Here is a 24607-nt window from a genome sequence, read left to right on the forward strand (position 1 = left end):
CCTTTGCATGCTCACCTTGATCTTAGCTGGTTCAGCCATCAATATTCCTTGGAAAACCTTGGACAGGTCTCGGAGGTTGAACGTGTAGTGAGACTTTGCTGGGGTGGGGAGCAGCTGTGATGTGATGGTCTTGTACATTCTGATTGTAGCCTCCACCAGCTGCTCTGTGAGGGGCTGAATCGCCGGGGCCCCTGCTGCAAGGAACGGAAGACAACTGATGATTATGCAGATTCCCCTTCGATAAACACGTGTGGAGCCACAGTCCACCGATGGGACGGTGCACAGGTTGACAACATTGGGGTCATGAGCAGAGGACTACCCCAGGACACAGATCTAGTGCAGGAGGAGATGCTCCTTCATCAGGTCTGTCTATCTGCTCAGCTTCCTTGTGACCTGCGCTTCTCCTACGTTGTGTCTGACCGGTCAGGTGTACAGATCCTTCTCCTCACTTACTGACGTCGTCCTTGTAACTTCTCTCTCCAAGTCATCCAGCCAGAACATAAACTGAATAAACTAGTAAAATACTGGATTACATTAGTTATAAATCTCTGCTTCATATCACGTACATCTGGATTTCCGGACATTGAAATATAGTCTGGATAATGTGCCCCACGTCTTACCTTTATGTTCATGCAGTTATATCCCAGACTCAAGAGGAGAAGCTGCTCCCTCACTGATCAACCCCTTGTAACTTAACCTTTAATCATCTAGTCTGTAAAGGAGATAATGTCTGCCTGACACAGCGAGGACGGACAGACAAGTGCCGCAGGCAGAGATCAGGTAAACTGCAAGAAACCGCTGAGGAAAGAGGGATCAATATCTTCTGTACTGGGACCAGGTGGTTGGAGGAGACAGAACAGGGCGCTCCTGGAGAGGCGATCTGTATGCATTGTCCTTCTTATGTACGGAGACGTTTCCGTGTCTTCTCCATGTGACGGCTGTGTCCGCTGGGTAAGCGGGCTCCTTGGAGGGGTATTGATATCAGTGCGGCTGCTGTCCCGGTGTCAGGCTGTCACGATGGGGCCAGTGCTTCAGGCAGAGAGGACAGCGCAGTGCAGGATTTGATATGGAGCTAATGTCATTCAAAAGGTTTATTCTTTATTCATTATGCTTATTGCGGAGCCTTTAACCTTTTTTTTTTTTAAAGCCACCAATTTAACATAAGGAGGGGCGGGATGTGGACAGGAAAACGGGTAAGAAGTTTCTATATGGCTGGATGGGTACTTTGTGATACCTCCATAACAAGTCCTGCATGAAGCACTGGCCCCATGGTCATTGTGAGCCCAGCGTGGTAAAGCAGCAGCAGAAAGCAAGGAGCAATGCAAACCCACGGGCACTGCCATAACATGGAGAAGACCCTGCAAAACATACACAGGAAAAGAAATGGGAGTGCGTACAGATCAGCCCACAGCATTACGAAGGGTAGTGCGACACGCGTGCTCCGGCCTGGAGAGCGAATACGCCTGACACCGGCAGCTTCAGGTCCTGCACCTCGGAGGCAGGAGCACAGGGGAGTTTGCATTCTTGGCACAAAGCTTCCACATCTCCACTAGTGAAGGATACTAGCACTAATACTTAATAATGATGTGATATTCCGAACCATCGGACATAGTGTCCATCCTACGCCTTCGTCCTTGGCACTTACCCATCCAGCTTCCCAGAATGGAGGAGAAGATCCTTTTCTTGCTGCTGTCGCCCATCTCCGTAAAGCACAAGTAGTTGAAGTGACGTGTGAGACGAGGCGACACCGGATTCCTGCCGCCTCCGGGGGGTCCCATGGCGCACAGAAAATTAATGTCCACTAATTTCTTGAAGACTCCTGCAAAGGTTGGAAAGGTCACTGGTCATGAGCCACTGCTGGGTCTTATTTTTTCATTCGGGACCCCTGGACCCCAAGGCTTTGCCATGCATCAAGGCTAAATGACTACAGTATGGGGTCTGTTTTGGGAGGGGGTCCACTCCCTGTTTTTCCTGTTCACGTGGGTCCTTACCTATCTGCTTGCGGTCATACCATCCTCCATGGTCCATCCACTGTCTCAAGAGCTCGATAGGTGGCTGTGCTCCGTATGTTTCCAGGGCCGGCATGTTCATGTCATCAATGAAGAAGATAAAATAGCGCCCTAGGGGTGGTCCGAACACCCCCTTCCTCCTGTAATGACAGATAGCTGGAGCTAATAGTTGCAAGTAGATGAATCCTACTAATGTCTGCGTATTTGCCCCCCCCCCCCCCGATAATCGCCCCCCTTTGACATGTTACTTGCCTTTTGTCTAGTTTGCTGTCGATCAGGTCCTGAGTTTGATTGGCCGAGGTTCTTGCAGAGAACATAAGGAAGTGGCTGATATATTCCTGGGGCATGTTCTTCAGCAGCTTGTCGGAGATGGTCAGGGTCTTCCCTGTACCTGTAGGACCCACACACAGAACCTGCAGACAAAGTGCTTGATGAGTCCAGGTGTAATGACTGCTGCTCAGGCGCTGCTGTCACAAGGCCTCTTATGGACTCACCGGCTTCTTGTTGGCCAGCAGCATCCCCAGGAGATGAGACATTCGTATGGTGTCCAGAGTGGGCACGATGATGTCGGCATAGCTGGTGTCAGGAGCTATGGAGAAAGGAGCGGAGGACTCCATCCAGTTCACCCAGCGCACCTCAAGGAGAAAACATACGTCAGCATGTGGAATAACAGGTGGCGGTGCTGGCGTCCTTACACAGGACGACGCATGGCGCACGCGTCTCACCTTCCTCCGCGTGTCCTCATCGTCATCCTCCGCAAGGTTGCTTATGCCAGCATCATCCAGCACATAGTCATAGGCCAGGCCTTCTTCTGGGAAGAGCACTGTCACCTGAGGATTGTGCAGAGATGTTTAGCCATACAATGCAGGTGGAGTGGGATGTAGTGCAGTGGAGGATCCCTGAGCCTCATGTCACAGCATGCTAGGAGTTGTAGTTACTCAGAAGTAGTTGTAATCAGCAGATGCAGCTTAAACACATGGCCTAATAACATGACTTGTTTTACCTTCTCAGAAATCATTTTTTCCCTCAAAAACGTGTTGAAGAGCACGCGGCCATCAGAGTCGCCGGTGATTCCCACGCTCCAGATCAGGGAGAATAGGAACCAGCTTTCCACCAGCTCCCCGATGCGATCCAGCTTTTCTTGGGGGATTTTCTTCAGTCCCTGGAAAGTCAGAATGAACGTCCTCGTGTAATAAAAGTGGCGTCAAACTACCGTGGCCAAGTGTGGGGGGAAAGCTGCGGCCAGACCTCCTCTGCCCCCACCAGGACCATCTGTCACTTCTAAAGGGGTCCTCTCACTTCAGCAAGTGGCATTTATCATGTACAGAAAGTCAACACAAGCCACTTCCTAATGTATTGTTATTACCCATGTTGCTTCCTTTGCTGGCTGGATTCATTTTTCCATCACATTATACACTGCTCGTTTCCATGGTCACAGACCACCCTGCAGTCCATCAGTGGTGGTCGTGCTTGCACAGTATAGGAAAAAGCGCTAGCCTATGTGCCCCCCATGGTCCCGACCACCAGAGAGGCTGATGCTTTTCCCTATAGTGTGCAAGCACGACCACCACTGATGGATTGCAGGGTGGTCTGTAACCATGGAAACGAGCAGTGCATAATGTGATGGAAAAATGAATCCAGCCAGCAAAGGAAGCAATATGGAAAATCACAATGCATTAGGAAGTGCCTTGTATTAACCTCCTCTACATGATAAATGGCACTTACTGAAGTCAGAGGACCCCTTTAAGCTTCTCTGTTCCCTTTAGACCATTCTTCCCCCAGACCTCTCTGTCCTCCCATGAACCCTTTGGTCCCTCCGGACCCTCTTGTGGTGAGTTATCTGATGAACACAAAAGGATCCAAGAGCCCAACTGCTATCACCCCCGACATCAGCTGTTGGGGGGAGAGTCATGTCCCTTACACAGTGGCCGACACCACAGAAATGAACAGGTTCAGCTAATCTACATCTGCTGTGTATGGCCAGGTATAATGCACAGATGCAGGAGAACTGGGCGTTAGGCAGAGAAATGCCCTCCTATCAGATAACTTCACAAATGGCAGAACTATGAATGCAGCTCTGGGTATGACTGGAGTGCAATACAGGCTGTAACTCAGAATAAGTACAAGATAAGTAAATACCGAACATGACATGGAGACCGAATATTAAGGGGTTTTACCTCTCTTGGAATAAAAGGTTCAAAGAAACACTCGAGCAGCTTAAGGAGACTCGTCACCAGGTTACTGGCGGTGGAGGCGATGACTTCCTTCACTGTACAATGCACAAACTGGATGGAACCCTGAAGAGAAGAGATGGGGTATGAGTGTGGTTCAGGATACAAGGCAGGTGCAAGATCATTAGTAATGACAATGTGGATGCTTTACACTGCAGTTCTGCTCCACCAGGTACAGCTGGGATCAATGACTCAAGTATGGTTGCAAAGTTTACGGAGGTCTGAGAAGTGAAATCTACCTCCCTTCTCCATGTTTTACACTGCAGCTCTTTTTGTTCAGATTGAAGATGTCTTGGCTGCATCGACAACACCAATGATTTTTACCTGCAGGAACCGTGAGAACAAAGACTCCAACTGCTCCACGTAGGGTTTCATGACGGGGGGGATATGACGAAGCCAGCATTCGGTAAATGGGCCGAGTCCAAGAATACTGGGTTCCAGGTACACCATGCCACAGCGGGAAACTGTAGCCGGAGAAGCAACGGCCAAATCCTGGACCTCGAACATCATGGTCATGGCCTAAAGGAGAAGAGGACATTTTAGTGAGCTGTAGATACGAGGGGCCAATGCTTGAGGTCTGATGAAGAGTTAGGGCTGGAGCCGGATGGATCCACGAAGGTTAGAGTTATTGAAATGAGTGGTCCGCAGTCACCTCGGTCAGCTTTATGATCTCCCCCGAGCTCAGACACAGCTTCTTATTGTCATCCAGCACCGTGTTCATGTTCTCAATCCAAACGGCGTCTACGGGGCCATCGAACATGTACCACTTCTTGTCTGGATCTGAAGATGAGGCGCCTCCTCGGATGAGCGATGAGAGGATCCCGTCCGTCCTACAAAGTGAGCACAGAATCAGCAGTAATGGGACATCTCAATGGAGACCCCCGGAAGGAACCTCAGTATTCAGGATGCAATGCTTTACCATTCATGGGTGAGAAGATCAAACTCTCCGTACAGCTGACCCATGGTGATGGACTTGGGATTTAAGACATAGTAGTGAACGTTCTCGTAGGTCCCTCCACTGACAGAAGGAAGACCCTTCAGGGATGACATAGCAGCTGCGAGGACCTTATAGCACTGAGGAGACAGAAGGGACAATCGTACTCCCTGCCATCATCATATATGGTCAGTGCTACGAAACCCATCACAAACCTCCGACTTTCCTGAACCAGTAGGTCCCACAAGCATCAGGCCATGTCGTACCACGGTGGTCTCATAGAGCTGTATGCACTTGGTTACAAATCCTGATATAAGAACAGAAAATGACATGATATTGAGTGATACGACCTCCATTTGGATGGATATTGTAGATGGGCTGATAACGGGGAGCAGTAGATCGAAATCCAATCTTCTCATCGGACATGGATCTACAGGACTTCAGTGAGTTTGAAGGACCAACACACAGATGTCCTCTTACCATCCACATCCTTGAGGTTTCTCTGGGAGCAGGTGTTACGAATTGCCTCCTCCAGGCTTCCATAATCAATAGGTTCCTCCTCAATCCTTGGGAAAAGGTCTGACACGATCCCACTGAAGAGCTTCAGGTCATCCTGCAGGAACTTGGGCACGTTGACATCTCGGATAGCTCTGAGGCAGATTAGCTCCTGCACAGATCCCAGAAGAAGGATGTCATTTGTATGGCAGAACAGAATTCCCTGTCACGGCTCAGGGCTCTGCGGGAACCGCCATGTGCTGTTTATGGCAGCCTGTATCCCGCGAAGTGTCGCACCACATACAGGCTGCCATTGCAAGCACCACCTGCACCCATCCAGCTTTTCAAATTCCCTGCAACTTTTCTAAGAGAAGCAGATCTGATCTGAAAGCGGCTCTAAATACCCAAAGGCAGACAAAAGAATGGCGTCACCTCATTCATGGTCGGATTCTCTCTCTTCAAGTTTCCAGCAGCAGAAATGACTGTTTTTACGGCTCTCATTCCGAAATCATAGTGATCCTGCAAAGCAATAGTCCAGTGGTCACCACTGATGTGTGCATCAATAAAGCATACAATGAAAACGTCCTGGTAGTCCTTAAGTTTAATGTCTCACTACTTCAAGATCTCTGCTTGCTGTCAGTGAACGGAGACATTGTTTGCCTTGTGGATGCTTCTCACAGCTGAGGGTTTGCTACAATTGTATCCAATCTAGGCAATCCTGTGAGCTTAGCCCATCAGCAGCACAAATTTCCAAGGCTTTTCTACAAGGTATCAGCACAAGCAAGTTCCGAAGGAGTCCAGAGGGATTGTCTAGACTGGATAAAATTGTAGCAAACTCTCAGCTGTGAGAAGTATTAGGTCTGTTCACGTTTTCAACCCCTGAAGCTTAGGAACATGTTTGAATTCAATAAAGGCAAGCAGAGATCTGGAAAATGGAATTTTTAACACGAGGTGTATTAGAAAGTTTCAGATGTCTTTGTCCCGGGCCCGTAGGTCACCTGAGAACTCAGCTGCTCCGACGAAAGCTTGAAAGTTGTCGTTATTTTCTTTGCTAAAATCTTGGCATTGTTAAATCCGAATGAATATAAGGAGATCTCCGCAATCATGGCGTAATCTGGCACCATCATCGCCACGGGACGGAAGAGCGCCTGGAAGGACAAACACGTGATGAAATAAACCGGTGAGTGCATCACCAGTACTGGGGATACTGGTCCGAGCGATGCGTCACCTTCAGGTTATCCGGTAATTCTGTGCGGCCGGCGTATCCAGGATTCATGGTAATGAAAACAGCGCAGGTCGACACAAGCGGGATCTCCACCCCCTCAAACATGAAGCGGTCCACCTGATCAACAGAGGAGAGTGTGATCGGAGTGAACACCAGAGAGCGGCCCTATTAGGCTCACACTATGACTGTGGTCTGAATCCTGACTCGGGACCCAACTGTCCGAACCCCAGAGACCTGCCAACATCCAGCCCTGGGGGGAGAGGGGCGGCGCGTGTTTCCTCCAACGCATCTAATGGAGCTACTGCCAGGTAGTGGCACACAAGGTTCTGACACTGGCGGGCACCAGGATGTATGCAGCAGTGCCCGGACACAAAGACAACCTGGGAGGGGGTCTGATATTCTACAAAACCTTTGGGACCTTCACCTTTGACCATGACAAGGTGACATCCTCTGCGTCTAGAGGAAAGAAGGTTTTTACATCAAGATAGAAAGGGGTTCTTTACTGTAAGAGCAGAGAGACTATGGACTCTATACTGTAAGAGCAGTGAGACTATGGACTCTTTACTGTAAGAGCAGTGAGACTATGGACTCTTTACTGTAAGAGCAGTGAGACTATGGACTCTATACTGTAAGAGCAGCGAGACTATGGACTCTTTACTGTAAGAGCAGTGAGACTATGGACTCTTTACTGTAAGAGCAGTGAGACTATGGACTCTTTACTGTAAGAGCAGTGAGACTATGGACTCTGTACTGTAAGAGCGGTGAGACTATGGACTCTTTACTGTAAGAGCAGTGAGACTATGGACTCTTTACTGTAAGAGCAGTGAGACTATGGACTCTACTGTAAGAGCAGTGAGACTATGGACTCTTTACTGTAAGAGCAGTGAGACTATGGACTCTATACTGTAAGAGCAGCGAGACTATGGACTCTTTACTGTAAGAGCAGTGAGACTATGGACTCTTTACTGTAAGAGCAGTGAGACTATGGACTCTTTACTGTAAGAGCAGTGAGACTATGGACTCTTTACTGTAAGAGCAGTGAGACTATGGACTCTTTACTGTAAGAGCAGTGAGATTATGGACTCTTTACTGTAAGAGCAGTGAGACTATGGACTCTATATTGTAAGGGCAGGGAGACTATGGACTCTATACTGTAAGAGCAGTGAGACTATGGACTCTTTACTGTAAGAGCAGTGAGACTATGGACTCTATACTGTAAGAGCAGTGAGACTATGGGACTCTTTACGGTAAGAGCAGTGAGACTATGGACTCTTTACTGTAAGAGCGGTGAGACTATGGACTCTATACTGTAAGAGCAGTGAGACTATGGGACTCTTTACGGTAAGAGCAGTGAGACTATGGACTCTTTACTGTAAGAGCGGTGAGACTATGGACTCTTTACTGTAAGAGCGGTGAGACTATGGACTCTTTACTGTAAGAGCAGTGAGACTATGGACTCTGTACTGTAAGAGCAGTGAGACTATGGACTCTGTACTGTAAGAGCGGTGAGACTATGGACTCTTTACTGTAAGAGCAGTGAGACTATGGACTCTTTACGGTAAGAGCAGTGAGACTATGGACTCTTTACTGTAAGAGCGGTGAGACTATGGACTCTATACTGTAAGAGCAGTGAGACTATGGGACTCTTTACGGTAAGAGCAGTGAGACTATGGACTCTTTACGGTAAGAGCAGTGAGACTATGGACTCTTTACTGTAAGATCGGTGAGACGATGGACTCTTTACTGTAAGAGCAGTGAGACTATGGACTCTTTACTGTAAGACTATTTAACTCTGGATCAACTTGCAGGCTGACAGACAGAACTGGATGGACAGAGGTCTTTTTTCAGCCTTACCAACTATATCACCATGTTACCCGACCACTACCCTGTTAAGCGGACCTTTACTAGTCGAGTACTCCATAAACCATAGACCTTAGCTGCTTTCTTACACGTTGCTGCTGAGCCTTCTGGATCGTGGTGATCTGCTGGGCCACCACAGACAGCACCTCAATGTCAATCCGATTGAATTCGTCAAAGCAAGCCCAGGCTCCGGAGCTGTGCAGACAGACAGACAACATTGGCATACAGGGGGAAAAACCAGTAACATAAGACCATCCTGTCTTGCTGTGAAACATGAATATCTCATCTTCAGCAATCACCTGGCTAAACCTTTGAAGAACTTGCCCATGGCCATGAAGTCCAGCTGGTCGGAGCAGTTGAACACAACAGTCTGGATTGCGAGAGCTTTCCCCAGGTCTTTTGTGGTCTCTGTCTTCCCTGTTCCAGCGGGTCCAGCAGGGGCGCCCCCAAACTTTAAATGCAGGGCGCCAGTGAGTGTCAAATAGCACCTACAAAGACAAAGAGACCTCTGCTTCCAGTTCTGCCCTTCTATAGTATTTCCCTTGTATCACTTGGTAGGCGTACCTGTCCGTCAGCGGCGTTATGACCAGGCGTCCTGTATTTCCAAGGTATTCATAGCCATATAGGAACTCAGCATTGACCGCTCTCACATACAGGTCATCGCGGCTCCAGTAATACCTGCAAGTTAACGGAAAGACTGTGAACATTTCCTGAGGAGTCAGCAGAACGCAAAATCTCTTGCCCAAAGCAATCTTTCAGGAAAAAACAAAAAAAAACTGCTTCTTTTTTATCTCAGTGACCGTACCGGAGCTGGGATATCCACTCAAAGTCATTGACGCTGTTGACATTTTCCTCGACCAGGCGAGCGGCGACGTCTTTTGCGTGGACCTCAATCACAATGAGGGCAGAGAGGATGGATCGTTGCATTCGAGATAGTTTACCTCGGACCAAAGCGACAAGGTCACCGAGCTGCAGGAAGAGACCAACATTAACGGCCATTCTGTAGGCATATGTTTGATATGAGCACACGGGGGAATCGACAACTACGCTGGGAAATCCAGTGCTTCAGTCATAGACCGTCTTCATCCACAGAATATTGGAAGCTCCTACAAAACCCATCCCTGTGTGAGATGACCTCTAACCAGGATCCCACTGACCTGAGCCTCCAGCTGTGGAAAGAGCCTGGTGGACAGATCTCCAGCCTCCAAGGCTTCAGACACTTCTTTAGTCCAAAATGTCTGACATCCGGCTATGGTGACCTGACCCGGCCAGTTCATCACCCACTCTGAACGAGGAGTCTGGAAAAAAGGGGCTAGGAATAAGCCAAAGTCAGGAAGACATGGAAGACAACAGGACTCCTAGGAATCTTACCTCCGGATAGACCTTTATAGATCTCTCTATGTAATCTCGCACACTGGCCTTCATGACCTTCTCCACCTCCAGTAACCAGTCCTCCACATTGCCCGTTGGGTAGATGGCTTTGCACAGCTGCACCTCCTCGCCCTCCGCGGAGTACATGTGAGTGATCTGTAGATCCGGCTGGAACAACAGCTGGAGGGAAGAAGCAACCATGTGAGCGGCCCTCACGTACCAGCGCCCTAACATTACTGGAATATGGGGGGTAACGCTATCTCTGAGAGATCTCCTGAAGGGAGGTACGTGATGTGAGACACATTATTAACAGGCGTTCAACTGCCTTAACAATAAATAAGTAACCGTCCCCATCCACAATCTCACCCGTGCAACGTTCTCAAAGCACTTGCGTAAGTGCGGCTGCACGGCGGTGGGATCCTTGGTCTGGGAGAGGATTTCCAGGAGTTCATCGTCAGAAAGGAAGTAGAACCTGAAAAAGGCAAAGATTTCAGCTTTAAAGGGGTATTCTGGTTGCTTGAAGCTATCCCCTACCCCACCTATTAGATCAGTGGGAGTCCTACCGTTGGGGCCCACCAATAAACAGAATGGGAATCCTGTACCCCACCACAGTGAACAGATTGGACAGTCGGGGGGCATGCACTCTATTCATTTCCAAGGGGGTTACAGAGATGGCTGAGTACAGCACTCGACTGCATCTGCATGAATGGAGCAGTAGTGCGCAGGCCCAACTAGCCGATCCGTTCATTTTGGGGGGTTAAACGAGGTCCCCATTCTGATGATCAGTGGGGGTCCCAGCTCAGTATAATGCTCAGGCACTCCATGTAATGCTCAGATCCTCTGTATAATGTCAAGGTTCTCAGTATAATGCTCAGGTGCTCAGTATAACGTTCACTCAGTATAATGCTCAGCCGCTCAGTTTAATGCTCAGGTGCTCAGCATAACACTCAGCATAAGGCTCCATTCACACGTCCGCAATAGTGGTCCGCATTCGTTCCGCAATTTTGCGGAACGGGTGCGGACCCATTCATTTTCTATGGGGACGGAATGGATGCGGACTAGAACACCCAGTATAATGCTCAGTATAAGGCCTCATGCACACGACCAGTTTTTTTTTGCGGTCCGCAAAACGGGGTTCCGTTTTTCCGTGATCCGTGACCGTTTTTTTGGTCCGTGGGTCTTCCTTGATTTTTGGAGGATCGTGCAGAGCCAAACGGATCCGTCCTGAATTACAATGCAAGTCAATGGGGACGGATCCGTTTGACGTTGACATAATATGGTGCAATTTCAAGCTGATCCGTCCCCCATTGACTTTCAATGTAAAGTCAGGAGTTAATACACCATAGGATCGGAGTTTTCTCCAATCCGATGTGTTGTGGAAATTTTATTATGCGGACATTTTACTTTAGGATGTGTGTGTGTTTTTATAGTTTGTCATCTGTCTCCCTGTGTCTTGGAGAAATGTCTGCTTTTAAGACATGCATATCTGCCTTGTCGGTATACTAGTACCGTATACTGACAATAGCTGTAGCAATGTCTCGCAGATAATTTCAAACCTATGGGAACCAGTAGAATGATCTTTATTGGACACTGATCACCTTTGAGCAGTGTTGAATGCTGACAGGGATGGGGCGTGTGCATTGTCCTAGCCACATTGATTGCCCCACCCTGTCCTTTGACATCACTTCCTGCATGTTATCACTTCCTGTATACTTGTCTTGGGCCAGCCCCTTTTACACCTTTTGTTAGTAAATAAAAGGTGAGAGCGCGGGAGAGTCTCGCAGGATTTTCAAGGAAGATGGTAACACGTGTGTTTGTCTCTGACTGGGGCTGAAGGAAAGGGGGATTCACCTTTTCCCTTACACAAACTTTGATGCGAGCTAATTACAACTATTAATATTTACTACAACAGATGGTATATTTTAACTTGAAGCGTCCCCATCACCATGGGAACGCCTCTATGTTAGAATATACCGTCGGATTTGAGTTACATCGTGAAACTGAAATCCGACAGTATATTCTAACACAGAGGCGTTCCCATGGTGATGGGGACGCTTCAGGTTAGAATATACTAAGAACTGTGTACATGACTGCCCCCTGCTGCCTGGCAGGTGTGTAGTTAACTCGTTGGTGGCCAGAGGGCCCTCTCCCCTCCCTCCCCCTCCTAATTAAAATCTCCCCCCCTATCATTGGTGGCATCGGAGAGTACCGATCGGAGTCCCAGTTTAATCGCTGGGGCTCCGATCGGTAACCATGGCAACCAGGACGCTACTGCTGTCCCGGTTGCCATGGTTACTTAGCAATTTGTAGAACCATTATACTTACCTGCAAGCTGCAATCTCTGCATCCGGCCGGGAGCTCCTCCTACTGGTAAGTGACAGGTCATTAAGCAATGCGCCGCACAGACCTGTCACTTACCAGTAGGAGGAGCTCCCGGCCAGATGCACAGATCGCAGCTCGCAGGTAAGTATAATGGTTCTACAAATTGCTAAGTAACCATGGCAACCGGGACAGCAGTAGCATCCTGGTTGCCATGGTTACCGATCGGAGCCCCAGCGATTAAACTGGGACTCCGATCGGTACTCTCCGCTGCCACCAATGATAGGGGGGGAGATTTTAATTAGGAGGGGGAGGGAGGGGAGAGGGCCCACTGGCCACCAACGAGTTAACTACAGGGGAGGGAGGGGGGGGCGGCCGCACTGGCCACCAATGTGTTAACTACAGGGGGGGGGGCCCACTGGCCACCAATGAGTTAACTACAAGGGAGGGAGGGGGGGGGGGCGGCCGCACTGGCCACCAATGTGTTAACTACAGGGGGGGGGCCCACTGGCCACCAATGAGTTAACTACAAGGGAGGGAGGGGGGGGGGCGGCCGCACTGGCCACCAATGTGTTAACTACAGGGGGGGGGGGGGGCTGCCCCCTGCTGCCTGGCAGCACCTGCCAGGCAGCAGGGGGCAGTCATGTACACAGTTCTTTTAGTATTTTCGAACCTGAAGCGTCCCCATCACCACGGGGACGCCTCCGTGTTAGAATATACTGTCGGTTCTGAGTTTTCACAAAGTGAAAACTCAGCTATGAAAAAGCTTTTATGCAGACGGATCTTCGGATCCGTCTGTATAAAAAGTAACCTACGGCCACGGATCACGGACACGGATGCCAATCTTGTGTGCATCCGTGTTCTTTCACGGACCCATTGACTTAAATGGGTCCGTGAACCGTTGTCCATCAAAAAAATAGGACAGGTCTTATTTTTTTGACGGACAGGATACACGGATCACGGTCTTGGCTGCAAAACGGTGCATTTTCCGATTTTTCCACAGACCCATTGAAAGTAAATGGGTCTGCGAAAAAAAATGGAGAATGGCACAACGGCCACGGATGCACACAACGGTCGTGTGCATGAGGCATAACACTCAGTATAATGCTCAGGTGCTCAGTATAACACTCGGTATAAAGCTCAGGTGCTCAGTATAACACTCAGTATAATGCTCAGGTGCTCAGTACAACACTCAGTATAATGCTCAGGTGCTCAGTATAACACTCAGTATAAAGCTCAGGTGCTCAGTATAACACTCGGTATAAAGCTCAGGTGCTCAGTATAACACTCAGTATAATGCTCAGGTACTCAGTATAATGCTCAGGTGCTCAGTACAACACTCAGTATAATGCTCAGGTGCTCAGTATAACACTCAGTATAAAGCTCAGGTGCTCAGTATAACACTCAGTATAATGCTCAGGTGCTCAGTACAACACTCAGTATAATGCTCAGGTGCTCAGTATAATGCTCAGGTGCTCAGTATAACACTCAGTATAATGCTCAGGTGCTCAGTACAACACTCAGTATAATGCTCAGTACAACACTCAGTATAATGCTCAGGTGCTCAGTATAACACTCAGTTTAATGCTCAGGTGCTCAGTACAACACTCAGTATAATGCTCAGGTGCTCAGTATAACACTCAGTATAATGCTCAGTACAACACTCAGTATAATGCTCAGGTGCTCAGTATAACACTCAGTATAATGCTCAGGTGCTCAGTATAACACTCAGTATAATGCTCAGGTGCTCAGTATAACACTCAGTATAATGCTCAGTACAACACTCAGTATAATGCTCAGGTGCTCAGTACAACACTCAGTATAATGCTCAGGTACTCAGTATAACACTCAGTATAATGCTCAGGTGCTCAGTATAACACTCAGTATAATGCTCAGTACAACACTCAGTATAATGCTCAGGTGCTCAGTATAACACTCAGTATAATGCTCAGGTGCTCAGTATAACACTCAGTATAATGCTCAGTACAACACTCAGTATAATGCTCAGGTGCTCAGTACAACACTCAGTATAATGCTCAGGTGCTCAGTATAACACTCAGTATAATGCTCAGGTACTCAGTATAATGCTCAGGTGCTCAGTATAACACTCAGTATAATGCTCAGGTGCTCAGTATAACACTCAGTATAATGCTCAGGTGCTCAGTACAACACTCAGTATAATGCTCAGGTGCTCAGTATAACACTCAGTATAATGCTAAGGCGCTCAGTATAATGCTCAGGTGCTCAGTACAACACTCAGTATAATGCTAAGGCGCTCAGTATAATGCTCAGGTGCTCAGTATAACACTCAGTATAATGCTCAGGTGCTCAGTATAACGCTCAGGTGCTCAGTATAACACTCAGTATAATGCTCAGGTGCTCAGTATAACACTCAGTATAATGCTCAGTACAACACTCATTATAATGCTCAGGTGCTCAGTACAACACTCAGTATAATGCTCAGGTGCTCAGTACAACACTCAGTATAATGCTCAGGTGCTCAGTATAACACTCGGTATAAAGCTCAGGTGCTCAGTATAACACTCAGTATAATGCTCAGTACAACACTCAGTATAATGCTCAGGTGCTCAGTACAACACTCAGTATAATGCTCAGGTGCTCAGTATAACACTCGGTATAAAGCTCAGGTGCTCAGTATAACACTCAGTATAATGCTCAGTACAACACTCAGTATAATGCTCAGGTGCTCAGTAGAAACACTCAGTATAATGCTCAGGTGCTCAGTATAACACTCAGTATAATGCTCAGGTGCTCAGTATAACACTCAGTATAATGCTCAGTACAACACTCAGTATAATGCTCAGGTGCTCAGTATAACACTCAGTATAAAGCTCAGGTGCTCAGTATAACGCTCAGTATAATGCTCAGGTGCTCAGTATAACACTCAGTATAATGCTCAGTACAACACTCAGTATAATGCTCAGGTGCTCAGTATAACACTCAGTATAAAGCTCAGGTGCTCAGTATAACGCTCAGTATAATGCTCAGTACAACACTCAGTATAATGCTCAGGTGCTCAGTATAACACTCAGTATAATGCTCAGTATAACACTCGGTATAAAGCTCAGGTGCTCAGTATAACACTCAGTATAAAGCTCAGGTGCTCAGTATAACACTCAGTATAAAGCTCAGGTGCTCAGTATAACACTCAGTATAAAGCTCAGGTGCTCAGTATAATGCTCAGGTGCTCAGTATAATGCTCAGGCGCTCACCACAAGGCTCATGTTTTCTCACCTGGGAAATGCTCCTCTCTTGGTCTCCAAATATTCGCTGAGTCCCTTTTGCACCAGTTCCAGCAGTTTGTTGCATTCTCTAAGACTTTCCAGGAGACGAGGATCTGGGCACAAGGAAATGACCTGGAGAAGAATAGTGAGTTAGATCCCCATGTGCCCGAGTACAGGGCTCAGCCCATGTATGTAATGATCTCCATATATAATGATCATTGTGGAAAAAAAAGTCTTGTGGTTCACACAGTGCAGTTCTGGTGGAGAGGGAGGCGTCCATGTGATTTCCTACAGAGCTGTTGTCTGTATATACTTCCGCACTATCATAGCCCATGTTTCCTATGATGGCACTCCAGTTCTGCTCCCTCCTCTAGCCCAGCTCCACGCTCTGGCCCTGCTTTGCCCTCTAGTCCTGCTCCCCCCTCCAGTCCTATCCCCCCTCCAGTCCTATCCCCCTTCCAGTCCTATCCCCCCTCCAGTCCTATCCCCCTTCCAGTCCTATCCCCCTTCCAGTCCTATCCCCCCTCCAGTCCTATCCCTCTTCCAGTCCTATCCCCCCTCCAGTCCTATCCCTCTTCCAGTCCTATCCCCCCTCCAGCCCTATCCCCCCTCCAGCCCTATCCCCCCTCCAGTCCTATCCCCCCTCCAGTCCTATCCCCCCTCCAGTCCTATCCCCCCTCCAGTCCTATCCCCCCTCCAGTCCTATCCCCCCTCCAGTCCTATCCCCCCTCCAGTCCTATCCCCCCTCCAGTCCTATCCCTCTTCCAGTCCTATCCCCCCTCCAGTCCTATCCCCCCTCCAGTCCTATCCCCCCTCCAGTCCTATCCCCCCTCCAGTCCTATCCCTCTTCCAGTCCTATCCCCCCTCCAGTCCTATCCCCCCTCCAGTCCTATCCCTCTTCCAGTCCTATCCCCCCTCCAGTCCTATCCCCCCTCCAGTCCTATCCCCCCTCCAGTCCTATCCCCCCTCCAGCCTTATCCCCCTTCCAGCCCTATCCGCCTTCCAGCGCTATCCCCCCTCCAGCCCTATCCCCCCTCCAGTCCTATCCCCCCTCCAGTCCTATCCCCCCTCCAGTCCTATATCCCTTCCAGTCCTATCCCCCCTCCAGCCCTATCCCCCTTCCAGCCCTTTCCCCCCCTCCAGCCCTATCCCCCTTCCAGCCCTTTCCCCCCCTCCAGCCCTATCCCCCTTCCAGTCCTATCTCCCTTCCAGTCCTATCCCCCCTCCAGCCCTATCCGCCTTCCAGCGCTATCCCCCCTCCAGTCCTATCCCCCCTCTAGTCCTATATCCCTTCAGCCCTATCCCCCTTCCAGCCCTATCCCCCTTCCAGCCCTATCCCCCCTCCAGTCCTATCCCTCCTCCAGTCCTGCTCACACCTGTTTATTCTCTTCTGCATTGCGCATGATTTTCCTCCAGGTCCTCTCCATGGTCTGGTAGCGTTTACTTTCCACCGGCAGTTGTCTGTTAATGTCATCTGAACTGAAGATGGGTTCCAAGTAGAGCCAGGAGCGCTGGCAGGTCAGCCATTCCTCCAACACATCCTAAGGGAAGCAGACAGCAGTTTTTTATCCTAATAGTTCAGCATTTCAAGCTCTTGGACTCTCCATAAAGGGTCTATGATGCCACCTGAAGATCAGGGTGAAAGCTGGAGACTTGACCAGAACCCTCAGGAGCCACCAGACAGATGGTGCCTTATCATTTGCAATATCTGAAAGTCCTAATAATGCCAGACTATTGGAATTTTCCTTCTATAAATAACAAGGAGCCCCCAGATTTCCACTTCTTCACTTTTAGCCTGAACCTTGCACATAACAGATGTCACCATGCCAGGCTCAGTGATGTCATCAGTCACAGTGAAGCCTCCCATTACATCACCTGCGTCAGTCGGAGTTTGCTCTCCCAGGTGCTGATCCGATCTTCGAAAGGCTTCTTGTAGGGAGAGAAGGACATGCTTTGGGTCATGACAATGTGGTCATCTAACAACTGAGAGGCTTCTTCTGGGCTCTTCAGGATAAACGTCCCTGTCTCTTTATAGGGCAGGACATTGAACAGTACTGAAGACCACTCTCCCTCCATCTTGTCCAGAGCCTGAAAAAAATGTCATGTTAAATAAAGTTCAATGTATATAAAGAGAGAAAGAGAGCGAAACCGTCTCAGCGAGATCACCTGCTCAATGGAGAATTCCTTCCCTGCGATCTCGGCCACCTTGGCGATGCTTTCGATGTGGTCTTGGAGCTTCATCTCCAGGCAGCGAGTGAAGTTGAGGTTGGACTTGGGTTTGACGTTTATCTTTATCTGTTCCGATAAAATCTCCCAGTGCCGGTTCCTCATCCCGGGGTTTCGCAGACCTTGTATTAATGGGATATAGGGCTTAAACTTTTCAATTCGTCCTTTGATGTCCTGGGCCACCTCCTGGCAGGCTGCGGAAGGAAGGTGGAATTACATAAGAAGACTGCTAAGGAGGTTAATGCGGCTCCATGGGTGAGCAGAAGAGGCCAGACAACGTGATCCCACCTGGAATGTCTCGGAAATATTTTACACACTTGTGCATGTTTTTATAAGACTCCATTACATTCTTTTCCAACTGCTCCGCATCGATGGTGGAAAGAGGGTCGTTCATCCAGCTCTCGTACCAGCGCATCCAGTCGGAGACAGTGGTCCACAGGTCTCGGAAGGGCTGGAATTCTTTAACCAGTCTTACCAGCTTGTCATACTATCGGATGTAAAAAAAGAGCCTGGTCACCACATCAGCGTGGTAGTCGCCGTGGCTTACGGTTACGTCACAAGACGATGACATGTGAGATACTTACATTGGTGACTGGGAGGCCAAAGAGCCTCTCCCTGTTGTTGTAGAGCTGAGCCAGCTGCTGAGACTCTATAAGCTGCTTGTGAACCCGTCGGACCTCATTGGCGGTCTCATGAGCGCGGTTTATATCAACGTAGGTGGAGAATCCGGCAACAACCATCTTAGGATGAAGATTACAGGGCGATTATTGTGAAGGAAATATCAGCAATAGAAAAGATGCGCCCGATCGGCGTGTGAATCAACGTATCGACGACTGTCTGCCGTTCCATCAGATGAACCCCTAATATCAAATCAGTTCACAAAGTCTTCATGACCCATCATCTCATGAACCAGAGAGACACGGGAGCCTCCAGGCCGTACTGACCTGCAAGGTGTCCAGTCTCTCCAAGAAATTGTTCTGGTCCATAACCTGGATTTTACGGAATCTCTCCTCATCTTCCAGGTGTTGCTCCCGCAAGGTTTCCATAGTTGTCGATACCTTATGGGGCCAGGCAATGACGAACCACCTAACCACGGAACAATAGGAGGTGCGGAGTAAGATCCCATCATTTTGAGCAGGACTTGGACATAGTATGGACTGGAGCACTCACTTGGCACTGAAGTCCTCCTGGGACAAGCTGTAGAAGAACGCATCTATCACCTCGTAATCCCCCAGCACTTTGACTATTTGCTCCTGAAATAAAGAGAAGCCAAGACACATACATAGGCAAGTCACTGTATAGTTCATGAAGAGAATTCCAGGGGCCACAGTCCGTGCTCCATATCTATGTAATAAATGATGAGGGGGGGGCTCTGTGCTGGTGCAGATGTGGGAATTCGGCAGGATTTTTCCAGCCTCTGGGTGATCAGCGGTGCCATGCAGATATTGGGGTTGGTGAAACATAAGTGTAAATGACACATCCGAGGGGTCTCACCTCCAGAGATTTAATCTGCTCGGGTACCCCCTTCATCCACTCCCGCAGATCAGTCAACTCCTCAACACTATTTGGCTTGTCGTACAGTTTGCGACTGATGGTTCGGAACTGCTCTGAAATCTGGGAAAGGCAACGAGGAGACGGGATAAGAAGCCGAAATAAGCTGAAACACATTTCTCTACTGCCGTATTTACTGCGCCACCCAAAATGCAATACAGCAAAGCTTCCCCCGTACAGGAACGGAACCGGCAAGGGGTGCAAACAGAAAAGAGTCCACACCGCCTGGGAGCTAGCGGGAACCAGCAGAAGTGCGCATGTGACAGTGGAGCTAGTGGGATGGACGCTACCTCCTCCACCTCCTTGTGCACGTTCTTGGCGAATAGCTCCAGCAGGGCGTTGGACAGGGCCTTTCTTTTCCGGGACAGATTCTGCTTCACCCCTTCTATGTTGATCTGGAAGGGGCCGACTATGATCGAGTTGGGAAGAGCGTTGTCCAGGCGTTCCTTCTCTAGCAGATGCTCCTCGGCGGCTCGTCTCACCTCTGGCGCTGTGGGGTTCTTTGCTCGGAAGGCTCTGCAGAGAAACCCACACTATGGTTACACTCGGGGGGCAAAAATGGCGCCGTTTGTGTGTGATGTGCCCCAAGCGACCCACAAGTGTATAGAGCAAGCAGGACAAATCAGAAAGTCCGGTATACTGCACGACTGATCTGCCCTGTCTCCATACATTAAAGTAAGTGCCCCCCTGACTGCACTCACTCCATGTAAGTCTCCACGTCCGTGTTGTTGAGGTCCAGGTACTTCTCGTACTGTTTTGCGTAGGCTTTCAGTGGTATCAAAGCTTTACATATGGCCGTGCGGATGTTATTACGCAGCTCCTCCACCGCGGGTTCATGCAGACCGACAGACTCCAGCAGCGGAGTGCCACTAATGAAGAGGTCCTCCAGCACAAACTGAGCATGTGCGAAACAAAAAGGGCAAAGCTCAGTAGTGCTCATTGTATTATATCAGTGATGCCAGTAACAGGGGGCGGGGCTGTGACTACTTTACACCCTCCCCCGCTCCCTCTGGACAGACGTAAAGCAGCACTCACCTTCTCCAGTTGGGGGACGCTGTGAGTTGCCAGGATCCCTTTATCAAACAAAGTCACCAGCGAGCTCTCAAAGTTCTCCAGCGGAGTGCTGAAGTGGGCCCCGGAGCCGTCCAGCACCAGGTCCAGCAGGAATATCGGATTTCTCCGAGGTCTTCAATGGAGAAGGAGACAGAAACATCAAATCCACCTCATATATCAGATCAGAAGATATAACACACAGAGGAGATCCCCTGCCGAACCGCTGACCGATCCGGCGAGGATGGGAACATGATCCAGAGCATAATACAAACTGCAGCTCAGAAACAGTGACATGAGGGAATAAGAAGTACCCCCACTTACTCCGAGCTCAGCTTACTGACTGTTTCCAATAGCTAGCAGAATAGTGAGCGCAGCTCTGGAGTATAATATGGGAGGTAACTCAGGATCAGTACAGGATAAGTAATGTAATGTATGTTCACAGTGACTCCACCAGCAGAATAGTGAGTGCAGCTCTGGAGTATAATACAGGATGTAACTCAGGATCAGTACAGGATAAGTAATGTATGTACGCAGTGACTGCACCAGCAGAATAGTGAGTGCAGCTCTGGAGTATAATACAGGATGTAACTCAGGATCAGTACAGGATAAGTAATGTATGTACACAGTGACTGCACCAGCAGAATAGTGAGTGCAGCTCTGGAGTATAATACAGGATGTAACTCAGGATCAGTACAGGATAAGTAATGTATGTACACAGTGACTGCACCAGCAGAATAGTGAGTGCAGCTCTGGAGTGTAATACAGGATGTAACTCAGGATCAGTACAGGATAAGTAATGTATGTACAAAGTCACTGCACCAGCAGAATAGAGAGTGCAGCTCTGGAGTATAATACAGGATGTAACTCAGGATCAGTACAGGATAAGTAATGTATGTACACAGTGACTGCACCAGCAGAATAGTGAGTGCAGCTCTGGAGAATAATACAGGATGTAACTCAGGATCGGTACAGGATAAGTAATGTAATGTACACAGTGACTGCACCAGCAGAATAGTGAGTGCAGCTCTGGAGTATAATACAGGATGTAACTGAGGATCAGTACAGGATAAGTAATGTAATGTATGTACACAGTGACTGCACCAGCAGAATAGTGAGTGCAGCTCTGGAGTATAATACAGGAGGTAACTCAGGATCAGTACAGGATAAGTAATGTAATGTACACAGTGACTCCACCAGCAGAATAGTGAGTGCAGCTCTGGAGTATAATACAGGAGGTAACTCAGGATCAGTACAGGATAAGTAATGTATGTACACAGTGACTTCACCAGCAGAATAGTGAGTGCAGCTCTGGAGTATAATACAGGATGTAACTCAGGATCAGTACAGGATAAGTAATGGATGTACACAGTGACTGCACCAGCAGAATAGTGAGTGCAGCTCTAGAGTATAATACAGGATGTAACTCAGGATCAGTACAGGATATGTAATGTATGTGTACAGTGACTGCACCAGCAGAATAGTGAGTGCAGCTCTGGAGTATAATACAGGATGTAACTCAGGATCAGTACAGGATAAGTAATGTATGTACACGGTGACTGCACCAGCAGAGTAGGGAGTGCAGCTCTGGAGTATAATACAGGATGTAACTCAGGATCAGTACAGGATAAGTAATGTATGTACACAGTGACTGCACCAGCAGAATAGGGAGTGCAGCTCTGGAGTATAATACAGGATGTAACTCAGGATCAGTACAGGATAAGTAATGTATGTACACAGTGACTGCACCAGCAGAATAGTGAGTGCAGCTCTGGAGTATAATACAGGATGTAACTCAGGATCAGTACAGGATAAGTAATGTATGTACACAGTGACTGCACCAGCAGAATAGGGAGTGCAGCTCTGGAGTATAATACAGGATGTAACTCAGGATCAGTACAGGATAAGTAATGTATGTACACAGTGACTGCACCAGCAGAATAGTGAGTGCAGCTCTGGAGTATAATACAGGATGTAACTCAGGATCAGTACAGGATATGTAATGTATGTACACAGTGACTGCACCAGCAGAATAGGGAGTGCAGCTCTGGAGTATAATACAGGATGTAACTCAGGATCAGTACAGGATAAGTAATGTATGTACACAGTGACTGCACCAGCAGAATAGTGAGTGCAGCTCTGGAGTATAATACAGGATGTAACTCAGGATCAGTACAGGATAAGTAATGTATGTACACAGTGACTGCACCAATTAGTAATGCAATGTATATACCAGTGGTGGCGAACCTATGGCACGGGTGCCAGAGGTGGCACTCAGAGCCCTCCCTGTGGGCACCCACGCCCTGGAAAAAGTCTAATATGCCTTAGACTTTTCCTGCCATTCATCAGCACAGGGCGCACTATGAACAGCGCAGGCAGCGCACTGAATGTAGCTATTATAGCGAAGTGATAAAGTACATGGAAGATATACTATATTGGACTGTAGTATTCAGGGTAAATTGCTGTGTTGGCACCTTGTGATAAATAAGTGGGTTTTGGGTTGCCGTTTGGGCACTCGGTCTCTAAAAGGTTTGCCATCACTGGTATATACAGTGACAAATTCTCGGTGGAACTTGTCGGATGGGTGGATAGAAAGGAAGCTCTGGCTGCGGCACTTGGCTTCTTACTTGTATGGGCTGTTGATGAGGTCCCCGCCCCAGTCCAGCTCCTCAGGACACGATAAGACGCTGTAACACGCATCTAATATGAACTGGGTGAAGCTGACGATGGAATCTTGTACCAGGAAGCGCAGAGAGTCCTGCAGGTTGAACTTGATGAGTTCCATCAGCTGCCGGAGCTTGGACATGCGGTATACCTCCCAGTTACACTCGCTGAGGTCGTACCAACCTTTCCCCACGTCCCTCAGGCTGCTGCGAACGGCGTTCTTCAGGGTGCTCACCCAGCTGTCCTTCAGGAACAACTGGACCTAGAGAAAGATGAGTGGAAGATCATGAGATCTGTCTCGTGGACGGGCGCTCACACCTCCGGGCACCACCTGCTATACGTTATCGGCCCCGACACCCCTCTAGGATATCACCGCCATCACCTAGAACTGGCAGAACCTCAAGGGTCCAGCGTCTTAAAGGGCCGGGTCAGTCTTCTGTAAGTAATGTTTATTTACATTCTGCAACTTTCCAACTCCCTTTTGGTTGCAGCTTTCACAATCTCTGCTTATTGTCAGTGAATGTATACTTGTATTGTTTCAACTCAGAGGCTGAAATCCTATATGTACCATCAGAATAGAGCGGTCTGGTACACTGTAACGAGCCCTGCACCTGTGTAAGCTGCACGTTATCAGGGCGGATTTCCAGCTTCTGAGAGTAAAGAATGAACGTACCATTCACTGACAGCAAGTAGCAGTATTGTAAATGGGGAGGAGGAGAAATCTGCAGAACTTGTCTTCTGACTTCAGCGCAGTGCATTGTGGGGGACTACAAGTGACGGCCATTAGCACTGTGAATGCAGCTCTGGATGTGACTGGAGAACAAGACGTGATGTCACTTTGGAGCCGCTTTGTCCCTTGTGATAAGGAATATGTATGGAAGGCTACCTGAGAGAAGGCCTGGGACTGCGTCTGCTCAAACTCCTCCAGCCGGACGCACTTGGCCAGGGTGGGATGAAAGAGAGACATGACGGACGCCTTGCTGCATTCAGCTCGCACTTTGCAGAGGGAGGTGATGACCTCTGACCGGGTCAGCAGGGTGGTGAACGTGAACGAAGCCCGCTTCTTGGCAAATGAATAATTGGGAACATCAATGAATCCTACGATGAACAAGAGACGAGGATGAAACGTAAAAACCGGAGCCCAAAAAGGGACCTGCAACACGTGAAAAGTGTCGCGAATACCCTCTGCTGTCTCGCTGCAAGACCATGTTTGGTTGCATGGCCGGTTTTGCGCCATGTACGCCAGTTGGGCATGATAGGGGCGGGGCCTCCTGCTCTGGCAAATTTATTTACATGTGCACCTGGCGTGGTTTTTACTCTGGGCTCACGGACTGCCACAGATGCGCCCAGACGGATCTTACGGAAACGCAGAGGGGAAAACTAAGACCCGTGTAAAAAGTCAGTAAATGTGCCCCACTGTGTCTCAC

The 24607-nt window shown here is 48.7% G+C and overlaps 1 protein-coding gene across 3 annotated transcripts in view; it reads right to left on the reverse strand.

Annotated features, from left to right (window-relative positions):
* Positions 1-24607, reverse strand: part of DNAH1 (dynein axonemal heavy chain 1) — a 47533-nt gene that overhangs the window by 17453 nt on the left and 5473 nt on the right. For all 3 annotated transcript variants that reach the window (XR_005774216.1, XM_040407445.1, XM_040407446.1), the window contains 37 exons: positions 24067-24278; positions 23144-23442; positions 20502-20652; positions 20168-20361; positions 19757-19982; positions 19410-19529; positions 19086-19168; positions 18860-19001; positions 18500-18655; positions 18204-18402; positions 17856-18109; positions 17565-17777; positions 17066-17230; positions 15700-15821; positions 10492-10597; positions 10126-10305; positions 9912-10052; positions 9560-9723; positions 9319-9432; positions 9054-9242; positions 8844-8949; positions 6898-7011; positions 6668-6817; positions 6102-6188; positions 5655-5841; positions 5390-5481; positions 5160-5314; positions 4893-5070; positions 4565-4759; positions 4187-4306; positions 3013-3171; positions 2735-2839; positions 2504-2644; positions 2262-2422; positions 1992-2149; positions 1646-1819; positions 16-194 (listed from right to left, as the gene is read on the reverse strand). Coding sequence is in view for 2 of the 3 variants with exons in the window: in XM_040407445.1 (XP_040263379.1) it covers positions 16-194; positions 1646-1819; positions 1992-2149; positions 2262-2422; positions 2504-2644; positions 2735-2839; positions 3013-3171; positions 4187-4306; positions 4565-4759; positions 4893-5070; positions 5160-5314; positions 5390-5481; positions 5655-5841; positions 6102-6188; positions 6668-6817; positions 6898-7011; positions 8844-8949; positions 9054-9242; positions 9319-9432; positions 9560-9723; positions 9912-10052; positions 10126-10305; positions 10492-10597; positions 15700-15821; positions 17066-17230; positions 17565-17777; positions 17856-18109; positions 18204-18402; positions 18500-18655; positions 18860-19001; positions 19086-19168; positions 19410-19529; positions 19757-19982; positions 20168-20361; positions 20502-20652; positions 23144-23442; positions 24067-24278 (5891 nt within the window). In the remaining variant the exon portion in view is untranslated. The remainder of the gene's footprint in view (positions 1-15; positions 195-1645; positions 1820-1991; positions 2150-2261; positions 2423-2503; positions 2645-2734; positions 2840-3012; positions 3172-4186; positions 4307-4564; positions 4760-4892; positions 5071-5159; positions 5315-5389; positions 5482-5654; positions 5842-6101; positions 6189-6667; positions 6818-6897; positions 7012-8843; positions 8950-9053; positions 9243-9318; positions 9433-9559; positions 9724-9911; positions 10053-10125; positions 10306-10491; positions 10598-15699; positions 15822-17065; positions 17231-17564; positions 17778-17855; positions 18110-18203; positions 18403-18499; positions 18656-18859; positions 19002-19085; positions 19169-19409; positions 19530-19756; positions 19983-20167; positions 20362-20501; positions 20653-23143; positions 23443-24066; positions 24279-24607) is intronic.

Source organism: Bufo bufo, chromosome 9 (assembly GCF_905171765.1).
Source record: "Bufo bufo chromosome 9, aBufBuf1.1, whole genome shotgun sequence".
In the NCBI taxonomy this organism is placed as follows: Eukaryota; Metazoa; Chordata; class Amphibia; order Anura; family Bufonidae; genus Bufo; species Bufo bufo.